Genomic DNA, 19,120 nt, shown 5'->3' on the forward strand with positions numbered 1-19,120 from the left:
AGGAGGGCTTCCAGGAGGAGGTGATGCTCAAGATTTGAAGTATAGAAATGAACTCTCTGGGCTTCAGATTCTCCAACTCCAAAGCAGAGGGAAAAAATTTTCTCCTGCAACCACCCCTCCCACCACCCTCCCAGAGGCACCTTGGAGCTTAAAAGAAGGAACAGATGTACAGACAGTGTGGCAGGGGAAAGCACAAACACGGAAATAGCTAGCCGCTTTGTATTTTTTAATTTGTTATGGGCGAGGCACGCGGGAGGTGACAGCTGGGAGAGATTGGAACAGGGCTGATGGGTGGTGGACGAGGAGGGGACAGGAATATTTTGGGAATCTCCAAAGCACAGACACAGACAGACATGGGGGCTGCAAGCTGCTCCCATGATGTGGCCCCACCTTCCTTTCCTGCTGAGTCCTGCCCCTTCCTTTCCTGCAGTCTGGAGCTCCAGCCACATGAGCGTTCCTTCTGTGTGGCCCATGTGATCCCCACCACCTGACCTTTGCCTCTGCAGTCCCCGCCACCCGACAGCCCCACCCACTCCTACGTCCACCTCCAGCTCTGGAAAAACCACCCAATGTTCCAGACCCAGGTAATGCGACCTTCTCCTCACTCCCTCTTGAGACCCCCTCCAGTTGATGTGCTGCCCCTTTCCCAGCTCCTAGAGAAACTGCACAGCCATGAGCACTGGGTTCTGGAATCAGACTTCCAGGATTCAGATCCCAGCTCTTGCATGCATGATCTCGGGCAAATCATGTCCTTTCTCTGAGCCTCAGCATTCCTATCCATAAAATGGGTGATGTTAGTATTAGTATTTGATTTAGATATAATATTGCCTCACAGGCATAAGACAGTATATTTCTTAGCAATATTTTTTGGATCTGTCTCTAAGGCAAAAGAAATAAAAGGAAAAATAAACAAATGGGACCCAATTCTCTTGCTTTTGCACAGCAAGAGAAACTGTCAACAAAACCAGAAGACAACCAACGGAACGAGAGAAAATATTCGCAAATGATATGGTCGATAAGGGGTTAATAGCCAAACTACATATAAAAAGCTCCGACAACTCAATATAAAGTGTTAAATACAAGAGCAGCCACGTGGTGCATGCTTTATGCATCTGTTTCACATAAGAGCAAGCAGCATTTATTTATAAAGCGCTCACTGTGTGCCTGGCACCGTGCTTAGGGGGTTTATCTCATCAAATCGTCATGTTAAGTTGGAGAAATGGGTACAATTACTGTCCCCATTTTGTGGACAAGGAAACTGCGTCTCGGTGAGATTAAATGACTTCCCAAGGGCACAAGGTTTTTCAAACGGTGGGGCAGGGATTCAAACCCATGACTATCTGCCCTGCACCGAGCCTGGCACACAGTAGTTTCATTCTTTCATTCAACTGACGCCTACAGACGCTTCCCACAAGCTGGGTGGGTGCTTTACTTACACGAGCCCAAAGACTGACAATAACAGAGGTATCATTGCTACTATTTCCATTTTTCCAACATCCCAGCACTCCTGGCACCTCTTAGTTCCCTCTCTCTGCCACACATCGGTTCCCAAAGAAGAATCATAGTCACAAAAAGAAACGTCCAAGCTGAAATACGACTCCAACAGTGTGACATTCTAGAAAAGGTAAAACTATGGAGACAATAAAAAGACTGGTGGTTGTCAGGGGTCGGGGGCAGGGAGGGATGAACAGGCAGCGCACAGAAGACGGTTAGGGCAGTGAAAGTGTTCCCTGTGCTACTATAATGATCGATCCATATGCATCTGTCAACACCCGGGATGCACAACATCAAGAATGAACCGTAATGTGAACTACGGACTTAGGAAGATAACGATGTGTCAAGGTTGGCTCATCCAATGTCACAAATGTCCCACTCTGGTGGGGGGCCCAGAGCGGGGGAGGCTGTGCATGCATGTGGGTTGGCGTGTATAGGAAATCTCTATACTTCCCCCTTCATTTTTACTGTGAACCTAAAACTGATCTAAAAAAGCCATCTTTAAAAAAAAAATCCTTTTCTCACTCTGCCGCTCATTGGAGGATACTGGCAGGGGTCCAAGCTTTGGAGCTAAGGGTTTCCTCTCAAAGGGACTCACTGGTGCCCTCAGCCTGGGTGGCCTGCAGGGGGCTTTGGGGCTGCGGAGAGCAGGGGTCTGAAGGGGTCCGGCACTAGGACCGCAGCGACCACTGGGGCTGGATCAAAGCCGCACTTGCTGGGCTCCCTCTGACTCCCAGTTCCAGGACTGACCTGTCCCACCCTCCGGCCCACATCCTTCCACCCAGCCCTCCACATCCTCTCAGGTGAGGCAGCCAAAGCCGCGGGAGTGTCCTTCCACAGTCGCACCCAGTGACGGGAGTGAGCAGATAAAGAAATACATGATAAAGCGGTAGCCTGTGGATCTTTAGAGGGTTAGAAAACTCTCTCTCCAGTCCTGCCCTCTGAATCCCCTAAACGCAGCTGTGACACTTGCAGGAGAAGCAAATGCCTTTGGCCGGTGGTGGCAGCTGCCAGTCCAGCCCCAGTTAATCGTTTACTGATGTGCTATAAATAGGCACCAGGCATTGTTTCCTAAGAGCAGGAGGACCAGACCGGTCAGCCTGCCAATGCCTGGAAGCAGGGGTGTCCCTGGGCAGAGAGTGGGGTTCCCACCAACGGGCCCGTCATCGCTGCCAGGTACAGTTGCCCCTTAATAATGAGTCTCCCCAGTGATTCTGAGAGTGTTGACCTAAGGGTTTCTTGGCCACAAGGTCCCTCAGGTCAATACTCCCAGGCACAGCCGCTGATGGAGACGGAGGACTGCTCCCAGGGAAATTGGTCCGCGCGTCTCACATCCCCTGCCCACACCCTGGACCCCAGCCAGCTTTCTCCTGGGTGCTCTGCCCACTGCATGTGGCGGCTCCCCTGGCAACACGCCCCGTTTCTGCAGACCCACGGGCCTCAGGGACTACGGGAGGTGCCTAGATTCTCTGGAAGGGTGCCCCAACTTTGGGCGCCTGAGCCGCTACAGGCAAGTAAGAAACGGAATTCCCAGATGGTTGCTCAAAACACCCACAGAGGCAGCCAGAAAATGGACTGACCACCTCCAGCCAACCTTGGGAGGAGAGCGGTAGGATACTGTCTAAGGACTGGGTTAGCATCCTGGTTCTTAGCAGCTCTGTGACCTCGGCAAGTCACTTCACTTCCTCTGTGCTTCAATGCACTCATCTGTAAAATGGGATAATAAATAGGACCTACCCCTCTGAGGTCTCTTTTTTAAGCTTAAATATGTTAATGGATATAAAACACTTAGCACAACATGTAGAGCACAACAGGGCTTTCTGGAAACGCTCTGTCCCCGCATTGTGGTATCACTAGCCCATGGGGGGTGGCTGAGTGCTTGCAACGTGGCTAGTGAGGTTGACAAACTAGATCTTTAAATTTAATTTAATTTTACTCCATTTAAATGTAAACAGGCACAGGTCACTAGTGGCCCACATTGGACAGTGCAGGTCTGGAATACAGTAGGTGCCCAATAAATGCTAACTATGATTAATTATTATTAGGGGTTATTATTGTTATTAGAAGGCTCAGTGGGTTAGAAAATCGGAGACACTGTTTCATTTCGGAGCACGCGGAGGTCAGGAAACTAGCTGTGTTCATCTTTGCACCTAGCACCTTGCAGGGCGGTTCTCTACCGTATTTGGGTACTTGGCTTGTGGATCCTTTGCAGGTACTGAGGATAACGGAGGATACTCTGTCTATACTGCAAGTACAAAGCGTTTGTACAATTTCAGGGTTTTGCATGCCCCTGAGTAGAGATCCCTGATCCGGCAGACACGTGGCACACAGTAGGTCCCCAGGCAGCACTTGGGATCACAGCCCAGCGTGGAACACCAGAGTGGCCACTTCCCTGTTAGGGGCTGAGCTCCAAACGCAGCGCCCTCAGGCTGTCGAGGTGCACGTCTGTGCCTTGCAGGCCTGGTTTCCATCTCCCCGTCTGGTCATTTCACCTTGACTCTCCTCTGGGTCCTCTCCCTTACTCTCCCAGCAAAGTGTGGAATCTCAGGGCTGATTCCACACTTCGCTGCCCGTCCAGGATTGACCAATCAGAGAAATCCATCCCACAGCGATGGGCGCAAAAGGAGCATGTGACCCACGCTGGTCTGATGAGATCTAATCCTAAGACTTCTGCTAAGAACCATGGGGAAGCAGAAGCTCTGCTTCTGTGGATGCCAAGCTGGCAGATTGTGCCCCAAGAGCAGCTGGGCAACATTCTACCTTCCCATAGAGAGAGACAGAGCATACAGCTAACACGGAGAAAAGCAGCACAGAGAGATGGAGAGAGACAGGGTCCTGACAACATCATTGGAACCCCTGGATACAGCTGTACCTGAATCTGCATCACTCCAAGATTCTCACATCCTTGAACCACTAAATCCATTTCTTAGCTTCTCTTTCCCTTTTAGCTTTATATTGATATATTTATTTACTGTTTTAACTATTTTTGTTAGCAAGTTATTATCCAACTCGAAATGGATGGAGCTGGCAAAAATACTCTGCTCCGCTGCTTCTCAGCTGTGTGACCTTGGTCCAGTGTCTTAACTTCTCTGAGCTTCAAAATCCTCATCAGTAAAGACAAACGGCTATCTGTACCTACTCTATAGATAGACTACTTTGTGGATTAAATGAGACAGAGGAAAGCATTTAGAGCAGTATTTAATAAATGGCAGTGGTAAATGGCATTATGTTGTCAGTTTTTATGGCTGAACAGTATTCCATTGTATAAATATACCACATCTTCTTTATCCAGTCATCTGTTGATGGACATTTAGGCTGTTTCCATGTCTTGGCTATTGTAAATAGTGGTAAAGATGTTTTTATTTCTCAAAAAAAGAATAAAAAAAGAAAAATGATAGCTGTTCTAATTCTAACTTTCCATTTTGACATAATTCACTAAACAACAATTAGAGAAGAATTCATTGAAGGCCCAAAGTATCACCAAGTCTCTTGATCGCTTAGGGCTTCCATTATCTGACTTTTGTATGGAGGCTACTGCAAAAGGACCCGTTACTGCCCTTTACAAACACCCAGAACGTGAGTTCCTTAAAGATTCTGCAAAAGAAAAGCACAAAAATCTATTCCACACCTATCTTCTTGTACCACTAAGAGAAAGAAGGCTACACCACCTCCCACGGGAGCTCAGCCTCACCCAGGGGCGCACAGCGGGTAAGCCGCAGGGCCGGCAGGCCCACAAGGGTTATGACCTCCTGAGGCTGAGGGATGACTTCCACGGGGCCAAAGAGCATCCAGACCCAGAGGGAAGCTCCAGCCGCCCACCCTGGGATGGATGCCGTCCGTCGAGACTCGGCCTTCCTGACTCCCACTCAAGGGCTCCATCCCTCTGGATCCCCCAAATACACCCCTTCCTGGTCTGGAGCACTGCTCCGGTGGCCACAGCAGCCCCCACCCCCTGGCCCCGGGCTTATCCAGGGAGAGCAAGATCCTACTCGGAGGGCGTCTGCAAGTTCACATGTGACCAGAAAGGATGGCAAAAATGTTCTCCTGTGAATGAGTTCTATCTCACTCTTCTCTGGGTGGGGCGAGCCCTGGGCCTGGTCCCTCCGTGAACGCTGTGATGGGGTAACAGCGCTGCTCTGCAGTGGGCGATACCTGTGCCGTCTGAAACACGAGGAGGCTCAGGCCAGAGAAGCACCCCCAGCCGCACCACTGACCATCGCTGTGACCTTAGGGGAGTTACCTGTCATCTCTGTGCTTTGATCTCCTTCTCTTTAAGGGAGAATATTTTATCCACTTCATAGGGACATCGAGATAATTCTATGAGGTCATCCATATAAAATGCTCAGTACGTGTTGTCTAAAAACTACTTTATCCCATGAGAACGGCTTTAGTTGAGCCCTTGTTTTCCTTGAGTGAAGGCTCCCCAAAGTCTTACCAGCTACTGAGTTTTATTAAGTCTTAAATACACACTTGGCAAATTCCGAGTAGAGGAAACATGGGGAAGGCTTGGCTATTGTTAAGTGATGCTGGCCACATTAGATGGCTCGAGGTTCTTAGGATTCCAGAGCTGCCCAACCTGGCCCACTTAGAAACCAGGAGAATGAGACAGGGAGAAGGGACCAGTAGGAGGCCGCGACTGTTAGGGGCAGAGTTGGGATGAGGAGTTGGCTGTCCCTCACCTCCCATGCTGGGCTCTGCAACCAACAACTGCCCTCGGGCAGAAATGCCCTTTCCTACCTGCCAACCAGCAGCAAATGCCACCACCCTCTCCCGGAGCCCCTCAGGAGGCTACCGCAGGGGGACCCAGCCAGACTGTGCGGGAGACATCGCTAAGCAGGAAAGCCAGGGCCCCTGCTGTCACCCTCCTCACATCAAACCCACGCCCATCAGTCTCCAAGGCTCCTGAAGCAGCGCTGCCAGACATCTGTAACCAGCATCAGAATGGACCGTGTGCAGTGACAGCTGCATTATTCATGAGGATTTCTGCCGTCATAAGCCCGAAAACACGACACAGACGAACTGATGTAAGCCAACCCTGCAAGCATCAGAGAACCCCAAAATATCCCCCCCAGGACTTCTCCTTTCGTTCATTCGCTCGGCACTCATTTTCAGAACCTCCACTTGGCCCAGCAGGGTTTCCAGCCCAGGAACGGAACGCTCAGAAAGAGCAAGATAGGAGTTCCCTCTCTTGCTTAAAGACTGTGTATTCTCATTCGTCCCCTCCAGGTATTGCCCGTCCTGCAGCCACAACATAGGTGAGTTCATGCTCTGCCCTTTCCCATGCTCAAAATAGTCCCCCAAGGCTCCCAGCTCACTCAGAGTAAAAGCCAAAGCTTCCCACTGAGGGCCACAAGCTGTGCACGATCGGCTTCCTGTTCCTCCTCTGACCCCACCTCCTCCTCCTCCATTCTTCACTCTGCTCCAGCCTCACTGGCCTCCTCGCTGTTACCCACCCAAGGCCTTTGCATACGCTGTTCCCTCTGCCAGGAACACCCTTCCCGCAGGTGTCTGCCAGGCCGGTCTCTGCTCAGTGTCACTTGACTCAGTGTCAGAGAGGCCATCCCCGAATCTCCCGTGCGGAGGGCCCTTCCCACCACCCTCCACCACCTTTCCAGCTTCCTTTTCCTTATAGCACTGGTCACTTTTAATACACATTTACTGTTTCTCTGTCTGTCCCCCAGCTAGACCGTATGCTTCATGAGAGCCTGGGATGTGAGCAGGGAAACGTTGCTTTGGTCACTTTTCAATCCGCAGTTCCTGCAACCGTGCCTAGCACATGGCAGATACTCAATAAATACTTGTGGAAGGAAGTGTGAATGAAAAATATTGCCTGCCATCTTGGTAAACAAAGGATGCTGCGACCATCAAGTCATCAGCCACCACCACTGCCACCCCGGACAGTGAGCAGGGGGAACTCAGGATGGAGACAGGCAGGCAGCCGGGCCTCTGCTGCCACCCCCAATGGTGTCCCCTGAGGGAACTCAGGATGTGGAAGGACAGGACACTGGCCCTAGAGAGCTGGGTGCACATCAAAGGAATGATTTCAATGAGCCCAGACTTGTGCACCTTCTCACACGTAGAAAAGTGCTAAATTCCCTAACTTGACATATCTGATTTTATTTTGTTTTTTAAAAATAATTTTATTATTTTTAAAAACTTTAAAAATTTTTAATGCAGGCACTGGGGACTGAACCTGGGACCTCCTGCACACTAAGCATGTGCTCCACTGCTGAGCTATACCCTCCCCCCGGTTTTCTTTAATTAACAGTAATAGTTTCATGTTCTGACTACCTGGCCTTTGTTGCAAAAGCTCCTATATATCCTGGCCCCTCCCCTACCTCTTTGGCGCAGTCTCCTAGAGCGATCTGAGAGGCCATTTCTTGTGCTTGAGTCCTCAGAAAATCCAACGAATAAAACATAAAACTCTCAACTTACAGGTTGTGCATTTTTTTTCAGTCGAGAGAAGGAAAGAAGGCAAGGCAAGAGGAAGTTTTCTTCCAAGAACTGGCAGAGAGCCCACTCTGGCACCTGCTGTCAGCTGGAACTTCCTGAAGTCCAGCTCCAAGAGCCTCCGCTGCTCATGCATTTTCTAGAACTCCCCACCTTCTGATGGGAGCCTGGAACTCACAGCCCTGCACTAGCCAGGACTAAAGGACCTTTCCAGCCTCAGCTCCTTCCCCTGCACAGTCTGACCCCAAGCTGCGCTTCCAGGGATCCTGCTAAGCTTGGAGCTCCCTATGCTCTGCCCTCTGTGACTTGGGGAACGTGCAGCCACCCTTTAGATCCTGACAAAGTGGGATGTGAATCCTGGCTTCCCCACAGACTCACTGTGTGACCTGAAAGCCGGCTGCTTAATATCTCTGTGCCTCCTGTTCCTCTTCTATGAAGTGATGGAGGTGATTATTCTCTGTGTTAAGGCTGTCGTGAAGCGTGAAGGAGGTGGCATTTGGGGAGCACTGAGCAAAGCAGGGCCACCTGGGCTGGATACCTCTCTGTGGCAGGGACCATCCCACGCTCTGCAGGAAGCTGAACAGCACCTGGTCTCCCACTAGGTGCCAGCAGCGCCCCCAGCTGTGACAACCAAACATGTCTCCAGACGTAGCCACATGTCCCCAGGGTTAGGGCTGCCAGATTTAGCAATATACACTTATTCTAAAAAAAAAAAAAAAATTATTCGCTGTTTATCTAAAATTTGGATTTAATTGTGGGACCTGTATGTTATCTAGCAATCCTACCTGGGAGGCAAAATTGCCCCCCCTCGGTGAAAGAAAAATATTGCCTGCTGTATCAGTGAACAAAGGATGCTGTGGCCATCAAGTCACCAGCTCCTTCCTGGGAGGCAAAATTGTCCCCCCTCCTTCATTAAGGGCCACTGGGACGGAGTGACGCCACCACAGGGTCCCAGTAGTAACAGACTCCCTCCAACCTTCTTAGCATGCCCACCCCCTCCCCTAACACGGACCCCCTACTCAGGGGCTGGGAAGCTCAGCCGTTGTGGCGGCGGCTCTCCAGGACAGTTCTTACACCACCAGCTCCTGGGTGCAGAGAGGAGCACAGCTTCCTGTCCAGCACCCCCCTCACCCCACCTGCCTCCTTCCCAGGCCTCTCCTCCCGCCCACAAGCCTCTGCCTTCTCCCCTCCAATTAAGAGGCCTCCCAGGCCCAGCCTCCCAGGGGCAGGAAAACTAGGCAGTTAGTCACTTTGCTTCCCTTATCAACTCGTGTCACGTGGCCCGCTCCTTTAATGGCAGTCGTCATGGCAACAGGAAGCCAGTCCCTGCTGCTCTGGGAACCAAAACAAAATTAAGGGGTGGAGGTGGGGAGGGGAAAGGAGGGGAGGGCAAAGCAAGCCAGGAAGGGGCCAAAATAGAGTCGGTGGATTTAACTGGAGGGAGTTATGCCGAGGCCACCCCGTTTACAGCTTTCCCTCGGATGGCGCTGGGGAGACAGAAAAACAAGACCCCTGCCTGCCCCGGAGAAGCTCGGGCTGACGCGATGGGTGCTTTCACATGGTTTATCCTGACAGGTGAGTAATTTTCACCCTTAATATGAATAAACTGAACCCCAGACACTTGTGAATGTAAAACAGATGCTGGTCCAAGATTGTGCCACTGACGAGCAATCAATTTCACCCTCTTTTCCCATTTTCCTCATGTCCTCCCCATTCCTTTCCTCTTACTTTTAGGATAGGACCACATGCTCTGCCCCTCTCTGCAGGCCGCACTGCTCTCCTTTCTTGCTGAACTCCAGCCACTTCTGAGTCCTCCCATTCCTCAAGTGCATGGTGCTCCCTCCAGCCACCGTCTTTACATGTGCAGTTCCTTCTGCCAGAACAGCTTTACTCTGTCTCTTGCTACCTCCTATCTTCACCTAAAAAGCCTCCTCATCCTTCACTCGTCTTACATGTCACCTCCTCCGGGAAGTCTTCCTGAGCCACCTGCGTGCGGTTACATCTCTCCGTTAGGTGTTCTTGTGGTGCCAAGGGCCTCTCCTTCAGACCTCGGAAGACAGCCTGCAATTATCCTTTTAATTACACTTGGGATGTCTGTCAAGGTCTGTCCACTGTCCTGGAAGGTCAGCCCCCAGAGGGCAGGGCCCATCCTGTTCACCGCTGTATCCACAGATCCCAGCTAAGTGTCTGGGCCACAGATAATCCTCAGTAAATAAATGCACTGGGGTCTGAACCCAGCTCTGGCTGAGCCCAAAGCTCTTTCTTAACCCGCTACATAGTGCTGGCTCTTCCTGGCTCCCCAAGTCAGCACCAGAGCTTCCAGCCCCAAAGCTTCTGCTGGCCTTTGTGGCTTCAGTGGCTCAGGCAAAGCTTGCAGACGTGCCTGGCTTATCTACAAAAGCCACTCCTTCCAGAAAGAAGGATGGGAGGTGCCTCTGGGCGAGGCCGCGACAGGCAGGGATGTGGCTCTGACCCCAGAGGGTGGAGAGAAGGAAGACCTGAGCTCACTCCCAGATTTCTAGGTAAAGAGCTCCCCTTCACCATTCCACTGGAGGTGCTCCCCCAGAGAGGTGGGCAGGGGGCGGAAAGAAGAGAAGAGGTCTGCTTTGTGGGGGGGCATGGATTTGTCCCCATGCCCTTGGGGGACACCCATGCTGAACACGGAGCTCACGGACAGAAGACTGTTCCCCTTCACTGGTTCTGTGCCCTTGAAACATCACTCACTCTCTCAGGCCAGTTTTCTCATCTGTATGATGGAAATTATACTGCTCACAGCTGCCAAGACTGAGGCGCTGTGTCGATGTGGATGGGTATGTGTGTGACGTAGGGGGTAAGAGCCTGGCTCCAACGTCAGACAGGGCTGGGGGTCACAAGGGGCTGGGGGTAAGTTCCTTCTGGGCTGTGTGCTCTCGAGGAACTCCTTCCTCTTCTCTAAGCCTGTTTCCTTGTCAGTACAATGGGGACAACCTCACTCACCTCATAAAATTACTGTGCACACAGGACACGGCACACAGCAGGCTCTGGGAAGTGGAAGCACCCGCCCCAAGAAATGCAATGTTTACTAACAGCCACCAACTCGCTACTGCTCGTCTGTCCTGCCTTCTGATTGTAGATGGGGGGCAATGGGCACTTGAGATCCTTTGCCCAAACTTGCAAGGTTCTGCCCCTGCCCACCGCCCCCTGCCCTGACCCCCGCAGGTACCAAGCAGGATGCCAAGAGGTCCCTCTGACCAGGACATGGCCTTGGCCTCGAGCCAGGCAGAAAGCTCATCCCAAGCCCCAAACTCAGCTGCTCCCAGGAGAGAGGATGCAGCCCCAGACCACTGGCCGCCCAGGGGAAAGTGTCCCCCACGGCCCGGCCAATACCCCAAGCTAGACTGGCATGGATGGGACCTCCAAGGACACTGGACCAATGTTTCCCTCTCCGGAAACTGAGTCTCTGAAAGGGGAAGGAAGTTTCCAGGGCACTGAGGGAGCTGGTGGCAGCACTGGGACCAAGGGCCCAGCCGGAGACCTGCCTGCCCAGAGGCAGGAAGCACGCACTCGAAGATGCCCGGCTCATATGCTCTTCTGCCTGTACCCCACCCGCCCCAGCTGAACCAGCCGACCACTTCCTTCAAAACGCAGCCACGCCAGGTAAAACCATCTGGGAAGCACATATTACAGCTAGGTTTGATTAAACAAATGAATAAAAAGACTGTAGGTTTTTAACCTGAAGGCTTTTGGTGGGGGTGGGGGTGTCTAGACACACTCTCCCCTCGTCATCAGAATGTGTAGGTTTTGGTGGAAAGAGAGTCTAGAAAGAGCTTTCTTTGGGTCCCCAGAGGGGTCTCTACAAGAGGCCTGAGCTGAAAAGTTCTGGGCCTCTCCGAGGAATTCCATGTATCCTGTCTCTTTATTCAGAAATGCTAGAATGTGCAACCCACCTGGAGCTGCTTTCTTAAAACAACAATAGAATATGTCACACACAGAGACACACACACACAGACACTCGCCCACGCTGCCTGACGGGGGAGGGGCAGCAACAGGTCTCAGCCTCCAGGCTGCCCTTGGTGGCTATCTGCCACCATGCGGGGAGGGGCTTCTTGGTGGTCAGCGCTGTCACCAGATACTGACACCCCCAACCGACACAGGATCAAGCCCGCCCCCGAGGTCTGTGGCCACTCCTGGTCTGAGCACTCAAGATGCAGAGGTGATGCAAGCTTGGCAGCGATGGGGTCCCAGGTGGGGGGGGGGGTGATAGGAGGTGGGCGATACACACAGTGACACACACACTCACACACCCCACGTCACACACACAGTTGCAGCCTCACTCATTCACACAGATTCCTGCTTCACACACATCACGATCAGAAACACGAGAAACACAGACAAGACACACAGAGACATGGACACAGAGAGACACTTAGATATCTCCAGGCAGAGACACAGACATTCTCAGAAACGCACTCACATGTCATCACCCACACAGGCATGTGCCTGCGCGTACACACGCAGCACACACGCACACACAGTCCTGGCATCCAAATGCTACCCCAGGCACCCGCTGCCTTGGCGTCTCCCGCTCTGCAAGAAGCCATGAGCTATGAACTCTAAAGACTAGACTGGTCTCATGTCTCACCCCAGGGAGAGTGAAGGGTCAGAAGGGCAGCTGAACCCCGTCTGATTCTCACCCTCCTGCCAAGGTGGGGCGGGACTGGGGGTCAGAGGGCCCTGCCTGCCAGGGGCACTCGGGCACACGCCCACAAATGGAGTAACCCGCCGACCTGGGAGTCTCAGGGAGGGAGTCCCCTGGCTCCTGGGGGGTGGCTCCAAGGACTGAGAATTTAGGGGAGGGGGTGGGCGGGAGGCTTTATTTTCCTAAAGTGAATCTAATCTCCCTCCTCTTCTTTAAGTCTGGTCCTCCTGCTGCAGCCCCGTCCAGGACCCCAGGTGTTTGTCTCACCTTGGTGAGACCCACCCACCGGCTCCTCCACAAGAGGGGGTCCTACCTGGGCCTATCCAGGTGTGCCCCCCATCTGGAGGGCCCTCACGCTGCGGTCTCCCCTGCACACAGCAAAAAAACCATCCAGAGTCCCCCCCATACCTGAGGCTCCCCCACCCCCAAACTCACCTGCCTCCAGCCCCGAGGGAGCCCCACCCCCGAGGTGGCCGCCCCTCCTTTGGAGATGCTTTCCCGCGGTGGCTGCGGCGGCCCCCCGCCCCCGGGGGTCGCCCCGCCGCCCCCCCGCCCCCGCCCGGCACCCACCTCCTTCTTGACGGTGCGCAGCAGCCTCTGTCGGGTCTCTGCCTCTGTGGGGCGAGACGAGAGCGCGGCTGGTCAGCCGAGGGCCAGGGGCCGAGGGGCTGGGGACGCCCTCCCGCCGCCCCCGCGCCCCGCGCCCCCTTACCCGCCGGCCCCGAAGCCATGGCTGCGCGCGCTGCGATCCGAGTCCCCGGGCGGCGGCGGCGGCGGCGGCGGCGGCGGCGGCGGCGGCGGCGGCGGCGGCGGCGGCGGCGGCGGCGGCGGCGGCGGCGGCGGCGGCGGCGGCGGCGGCGGCGGCTCCCGAGCGCTGGGCTCCGCGGCTGCGGCCGCGGCGGGCGGGGGCGGGGCGAGCGCCGAGTGACGGCCCCGGCGCCCGACGTCAGCCCCGCACGGCCGCCCCGCCCCGCCGGGTCCCCGGCGGAGGCCCCTCCCTGCCGACGCACAGCGTCGCCGCCCCCCGCCCCCTGGCCCCAGTATCCAGCCCGCGGATCTCCCTCCCAAGGGACCTCCCTCCCTCCATGCCCCGTACCACCTGTCCCACCTCCCCTTACAGGGACCGGAAGGACAGCGTCATTTATTCAACGTCTGCTGCGTGCCAGGCTCGCAAGTGGCCGGAGACGGTGTGGCTACTCATGACACGCTAGTAGCCTCAGTTTTCTCATCTTTAAAATGGGTGTAATATGATCACCTCATAGGAACAATATGAGACTTAAATGAGATAGTGAATGTAAAGCACTTTACACACACCCAGGGAAAAAGGCCAGCAACCATGAAAAACAGCTGTGCTACTGCTATTACCATTATGACCATTATTATTATTATCTTTATTACGGGCATACCTCGTTTAATTGGGTTCATTTTCTTGAACTTTGCAGATTAAAAAAAAAAATTGAAGGTTTGTAGCAACCTTGCATTAAGCAAGTCTATTGGTGTCATTTTCCCAGCAGCGTTTGCTCACTCTGTGTCTCTGTGTCACCTTTTGGTAATTCTCGCACCATTTCAAACCCTCCACCAGCAGAAAGATCGAAACCTCCCTGAAGGCTTAGAGGGTGGTCAGCATTTTTAGCAGTAAAGTGTCCTTAAACGAAGGCATGTACCTTGTTTTTAGACATAGTGCTCTTTCACACTTAATGGACTACAGTATGGCGTAAACATAACTTTTACATGCACTGTGAAGCCAAAAAACCTGTGACTTGCTTTATTGCTGTGGTCTGGAACTGAACCTGTAATATTTCTGAGGTCTGCCTGTATTGTTAAGAGTGTTCGGAGATACACTGGTTCTCCATCCGGGAGAGGCTAGGCCTTAAGTGGTACCCTCCCCCCATATGAAGGTCATTGGGAGAGTGGGGTACTGCCAGGACCCCAGTAGGGGCCCCTGTCAACCAGGACCTCCAAGGCTAAGCAGGCAATGCGTTCTTTGGGACCAAGGCTTGTTCTACTAAGATCCTGACTGTATCCACCCAGAAAGCACCTCAGATCTACAAATATTTATTGAGAACCTACTATGGGCCAGGTGACTGTACTGGGGATACTGATGCGAGCAAGACAGCCAAAACACCTGCCCTGGTGGGCTTGGGAGATAGACAAATGAATAAGCAGATGATATAGTATGGTGGAAGTTTCTGGAGAAGAATAAAGCTGACAGAGGAGACAGGGAGGGATTTGTATTTGAAGTAGGATAGCTGAGAAAGGCTGATACTGAGGAGGTGACATGTGAGCAAAGAGGAAAAGGAATAGGTTGCAGGGATTTCTGGAGGAAGAGCATTCCAGGGAATACAAGGAAACAGCATGTGCAAAGGCCCTGAGGTAGGAGTGTGCCCACTGAGTGCGATAAATATCCTGGAGACCAGTGCCACTGGAATGGCATGAGACAGGAGGATGGTAGTGAGCCAAGGTCCTGTAAGATCCTTGTAAGGTCTTTTAAGGATTTGCCTCCTTCCCCCAAGGGCCTCCCTGTATTGACACCTCAGAGTATGCCCTCCCTCTGCAGCTGTGGATCCAGAGTCCCCTCATTTCCACTTGTCAGTGTCACCATAAGCCACAGAAGCTGCATTTGTCTAACTTGGGCAGAAAGGAAAAAACCGGAAGGATAATGGGAATTCCCAGAGTCCAAGAGCGGCTGGAGGACTCAGAAGTGGGACAAAACTGAGGCAGCTCTGGAAGGCCAGAGAGCCCCTTGGGAACGGTCAGCCGACAAAGACATTGTGGTTAGGGCTCTAGCACTCAGGTGATGAGAGCTCCATCTATTTAAGGCCCCGTCCCAGGGAAGGAGCATCTGATTGGCCTGGTGTGGGACACACAGCCTGCTCCTTGCTGGGGGAGGGGAGTCTCAATCACAGTCCTGCCACCCACCAGACTATCTCCAGTGCAGGTGTCTGGAATCCCCCAGGAGCTCAGAGAATGAGAAACAGTTGCTTGTTAGCCCCACCCCACCCCACCAATATATATATATTGTGTATATATTGAGACCTACTGAGCTAAGGACTTTCAGCTTCGCTTGAGGGACCTTACTAACATCCCCCCAACCCCCACCCCATTTTCATGTCATAGCGGAGAAGGCCAAGCCTAGAGAGGGCTTGTCTAAGCTCACACAGCCAGCGAACAGCAGTCACAGTTCTGCCCTCTGGGCCCAAGAGATAGATCCAGTGGTTCTCACCCTTGACTGCACCCCTACGTTAACTGGGGCACTTTAGAAAAGGAGGGTGCCCAAGCCTCACTCTGGGGAGACATTTCTCAAAACCAAAGTTTTCCCCTTCCCTGCCAAACCCTAAGCGTGGGAAAGTGACCTGTGTGGTCCTTCCTTGAAAACCTGGAGTTTTTCTTCCAAGATGAAGGACTTAGCGATGTTTGGTTTAATAGCAACAGGAAGACAAGCATGGATGGGAGCAGGACTTGCTGAGGTCTGTCTTGACTCTCTCCGTTGCAGTTGGACCACTCACCACTAGGGGCGCCATCACCTAAGATCGGCTGGGGAAGAGTTGAACTCTCCCTGAGGCCAGAGCAAGAAAACTTTCTTGGGTCCCAAAGCCTTCCCCAGGGTGTCAGAATTCCATCATGTGATCCATGCTCCCCAGGCTCTGCCTCATACCTGTGCTGCTGACCATTGGTGCAGCGGCCAGAACCGGTGAGAAAAGCTTGCTTCTCCGGCAGTGGCCCTTTAGCGCCCTCTATTGAGAAAGCTCCGCATCTTGCTCGGTACAAGTGGTAACAGGCTTGGGCAGTCCTGCCTAAGATGGAGGAGCCGCATTGCAGAATGAATTTGGAGCTGAGAGACAACACATTAAATACTGGTACAAAGCATGACCTCACAATTCATAATATAATCAAAATGATGATAATTGCTATATCTTATTGAGCACTTAAACGTGTCTGGCACTGTGCAATAAACTTACATTTCTCACTGAATTCACCGAACTTCACGATGTAGGTTCCTCTCATTACCTGCATTTTATAGTAAAGGCTCAGGGAAGTTAGATAGCTTAATCAAAGACCTGTAGCTAGATCATAAGAGAGGCTGGATTCAAACCAAAGCACTCTTAATCAACCAATACAGAGAAATCCTTCTTAGTATTGTGTTGGGTGCTGGGCAAAGGATGCTCCTAAGTGCTCTGATGGTTAACTTTATGGGTCAACTTGAGTGGACCACAGAGCGCCCAGATACTTGGTGAGATATTATTCTGGGTGTGTCTGTGAGGCTGCTTCCAGGTCAGATTAATATCTGAGTAAAGCAGGTTGTGGCCGGGCTTCATCTAATTAATGGGGACCTGAATAGAACAAAGGAGGCTGAGTAGAGGGAACCCTTCCGGGCTGACTACCTGAGCTGGGACATCTGTCTTTTGTCGACTTCAGACTCAAACTGAAATCTTAGCCCCTCTTGGGTCTCAGGCCTTCAGACTTGGACTGGAGTTAACCACTAGCCCTCTGGGGTCTCCAGCTTGCGGACTACAGATCTGGGGATTTCTCAGCCTCCATTGTCCCCTAAGTCAATTCCTTATAAGAAAGAAAGACAGACAGACAGAAAGAAGGAAAGCCTGTTGGTTCTGTTTCTCTACAGAACCCCTACTATTAGTTGCCACCTCACTATCCATCCATTCCCCTCTCCCTCTTCCTAATGAAACTGAATTCGTCCAGGCATCCACCCTCCTCCCTTTGGCCACATACCTTGGAGGAGGTGCCCCCTTTCCATCCTGGGTAGGTTCTGATTGGTCTAAGCCAATCATGGTGCGCCTATTCCCTTTGCAAGTGATTGGTTTAGATGTGAGCATGTGACCCAGTTCTGACCAATAAGACACGAGGGAAGTCCACTAGGTACTTTCTGGGAAAGGTATTATTCTTGGAGAGAAACCCAGGGAACTACATAACCCACTTCTCCTGGGAATTGGCACTTTGTGTGCTCCTGTCATTCATCTAACAACCTGAAGGCATGGTCAACGCAATAAGGTGAGCAGAGCCAGGAGAATCAGATAGAAATGGGGCCAGAGTGAGCCATCTCTGGAGCTCATGTTATTTTGGAAAACACATTTCCTCATTGTGAAATCACTGACATAGAGTTTTCTCTTACTTGCAGTTGAAAACATCTTGGTGATACAATTATTCTATGTAATACATTCATCTGTTTCCATGAACATGAATAGAAAAGGAACTGACCCACTTTTTCACTTGAAAACGGAACATCTCTCTATGTGAATAAATATAGATCTAGATCATTCCAGGCACATGGAAGAGCAGGTGGAAAGCCCTGGGGTGGGAATGAGCATGCTTAGGCAAAGAAGACAAAGGATGCAGTGGAGACTGGAACACAGTGAGTGTTTAAGGCTCCTCCTGTCCATAACTTCCTAGAAACCCAGGAGAGTTTTGATTTGTCTCTTACCTTCTATTCCCACCTTCTATCCATCAGCAAGTATTTTTAATTTACTGTGGTAATAGCCACATAACACTCGCCATTCTAACCATTTTAAAGTGGACAATTCAGTGGCATTTAGTAAGTTCACAATGTCTTGAAACCCTCACCACTGTTTGGTTTCAGAACACTTCTCCTCAAAAGGAAACCTTGTATCCATTAAGCACTCACTCCCCATTTCCCACTTTCGTCACCTTTTGGCAATCACTAATCTGCTTTCTGTCCCTGTGAGTTTGCCTGTTCTGGAGATTTCATGTAAATGGACTGATACAACATGTTGCCTTTGTGTCCAGCTTCTGTGACATACCATTATATTTTGAGATTCATACATGCTGTAGCATGTATCAGTACTTCATTCCTTTTTATGGCTTAATAATATTTCATTGTATGGACATACCACTTTTGTTTATCCATTTATTAGCTGATGGATGTTTGGATTGTTCCCACCTTTTGGCTGTTGTGAATGGTGCCGCTATAAATAGTGCTGTACACTTTGGTGTACAAGTTTTTGTGTGGACAGATATCTTTATTTAACTTGGGTATCCACCCAGGAGAGTAATTGCTGGGTGCTATAGACTGAGTGTTTATGTTTCCCCAGACTTATATGTTGACACGTGATCCACAATGTGACAGTATTTGGAGATGAAGCTTTTGGGAAGTGATTAAGTCAGGAGGATGGCATCCTCATGAATGGGATTAGTGCTCTTTTAAAGAAACCCTGGAGAACTCTCTTGCCCCTTCCACCATATGAAGACACAGCCAGAAGGTAGCCATCTATGAATCATGATGTGGGCTCTCACCAGACACTGAATCTGCCATCGCCTTGATCTTGGACTTTCTAGCCTTCTGAACCGTGAGAAACAAATTTCTGTTGCTGACACAACAGTATAAACTAAGTATACTTCAATTTAAAAAGATTTAAAAAAAAATAAATAAAAATAAATAAATTTTTGTTGTTTATAAGCCACTCAGGCGATGGTATTTCATTCTAACAGTCGAAACTAAGACATGGTCATATGGTCATATGGTCA

General features: G+C 51.5%; 1 protein-coding gene across 2 annotated transcripts in view; it reads right to left on the reverse strand.

Annotated features, from left to right (window-relative positions):
* SGSM1 (small G protein signaling modulator 1) overlaps nucleotides 1-13,407 on the reverse strand; it is a 73,113-nt gene extending 59,706 nt beyond the window's left edge. For both annotated transcript variants that reach the window (XM_031442935.2, XM_031442934.2), the window contains exons 1-2: nucleotides 13,335-13,407; nucleotides 13,193-13,236 (exon numbers count right to left, since the gene is read on the reverse strand). In XM_031442935.2, coding sequence (XP_031298795.2) covers nucleotides 13,193-13,236; nucleotides 13,335-13,353 — 63 coding nt within the window. In that variant the 5' untranslated portion in view covers nucleotides 13,354-13,407. The remainder of the gene's footprint in view (nucleotides 1-13,192; nucleotides 13,237-13,334) is intronic.
* Between the last annotated feature and the right edge of the window lie 5,713 nt (nucleotides 13,408-19,120).

This window comes from Camelus dromedarius, chromosome 31 (genome assembly GCF_036321535.1).
Source record: "Camelus dromedarius isolate mCamDro1 chromosome 31, mCamDro1.pat, whole genome shotgun sequence".
NCBI lineage: Eukaryota > Metazoa > Chordata > Mammalia > Artiodactyla > Camelidae > Camelus > Camelus dromedarius.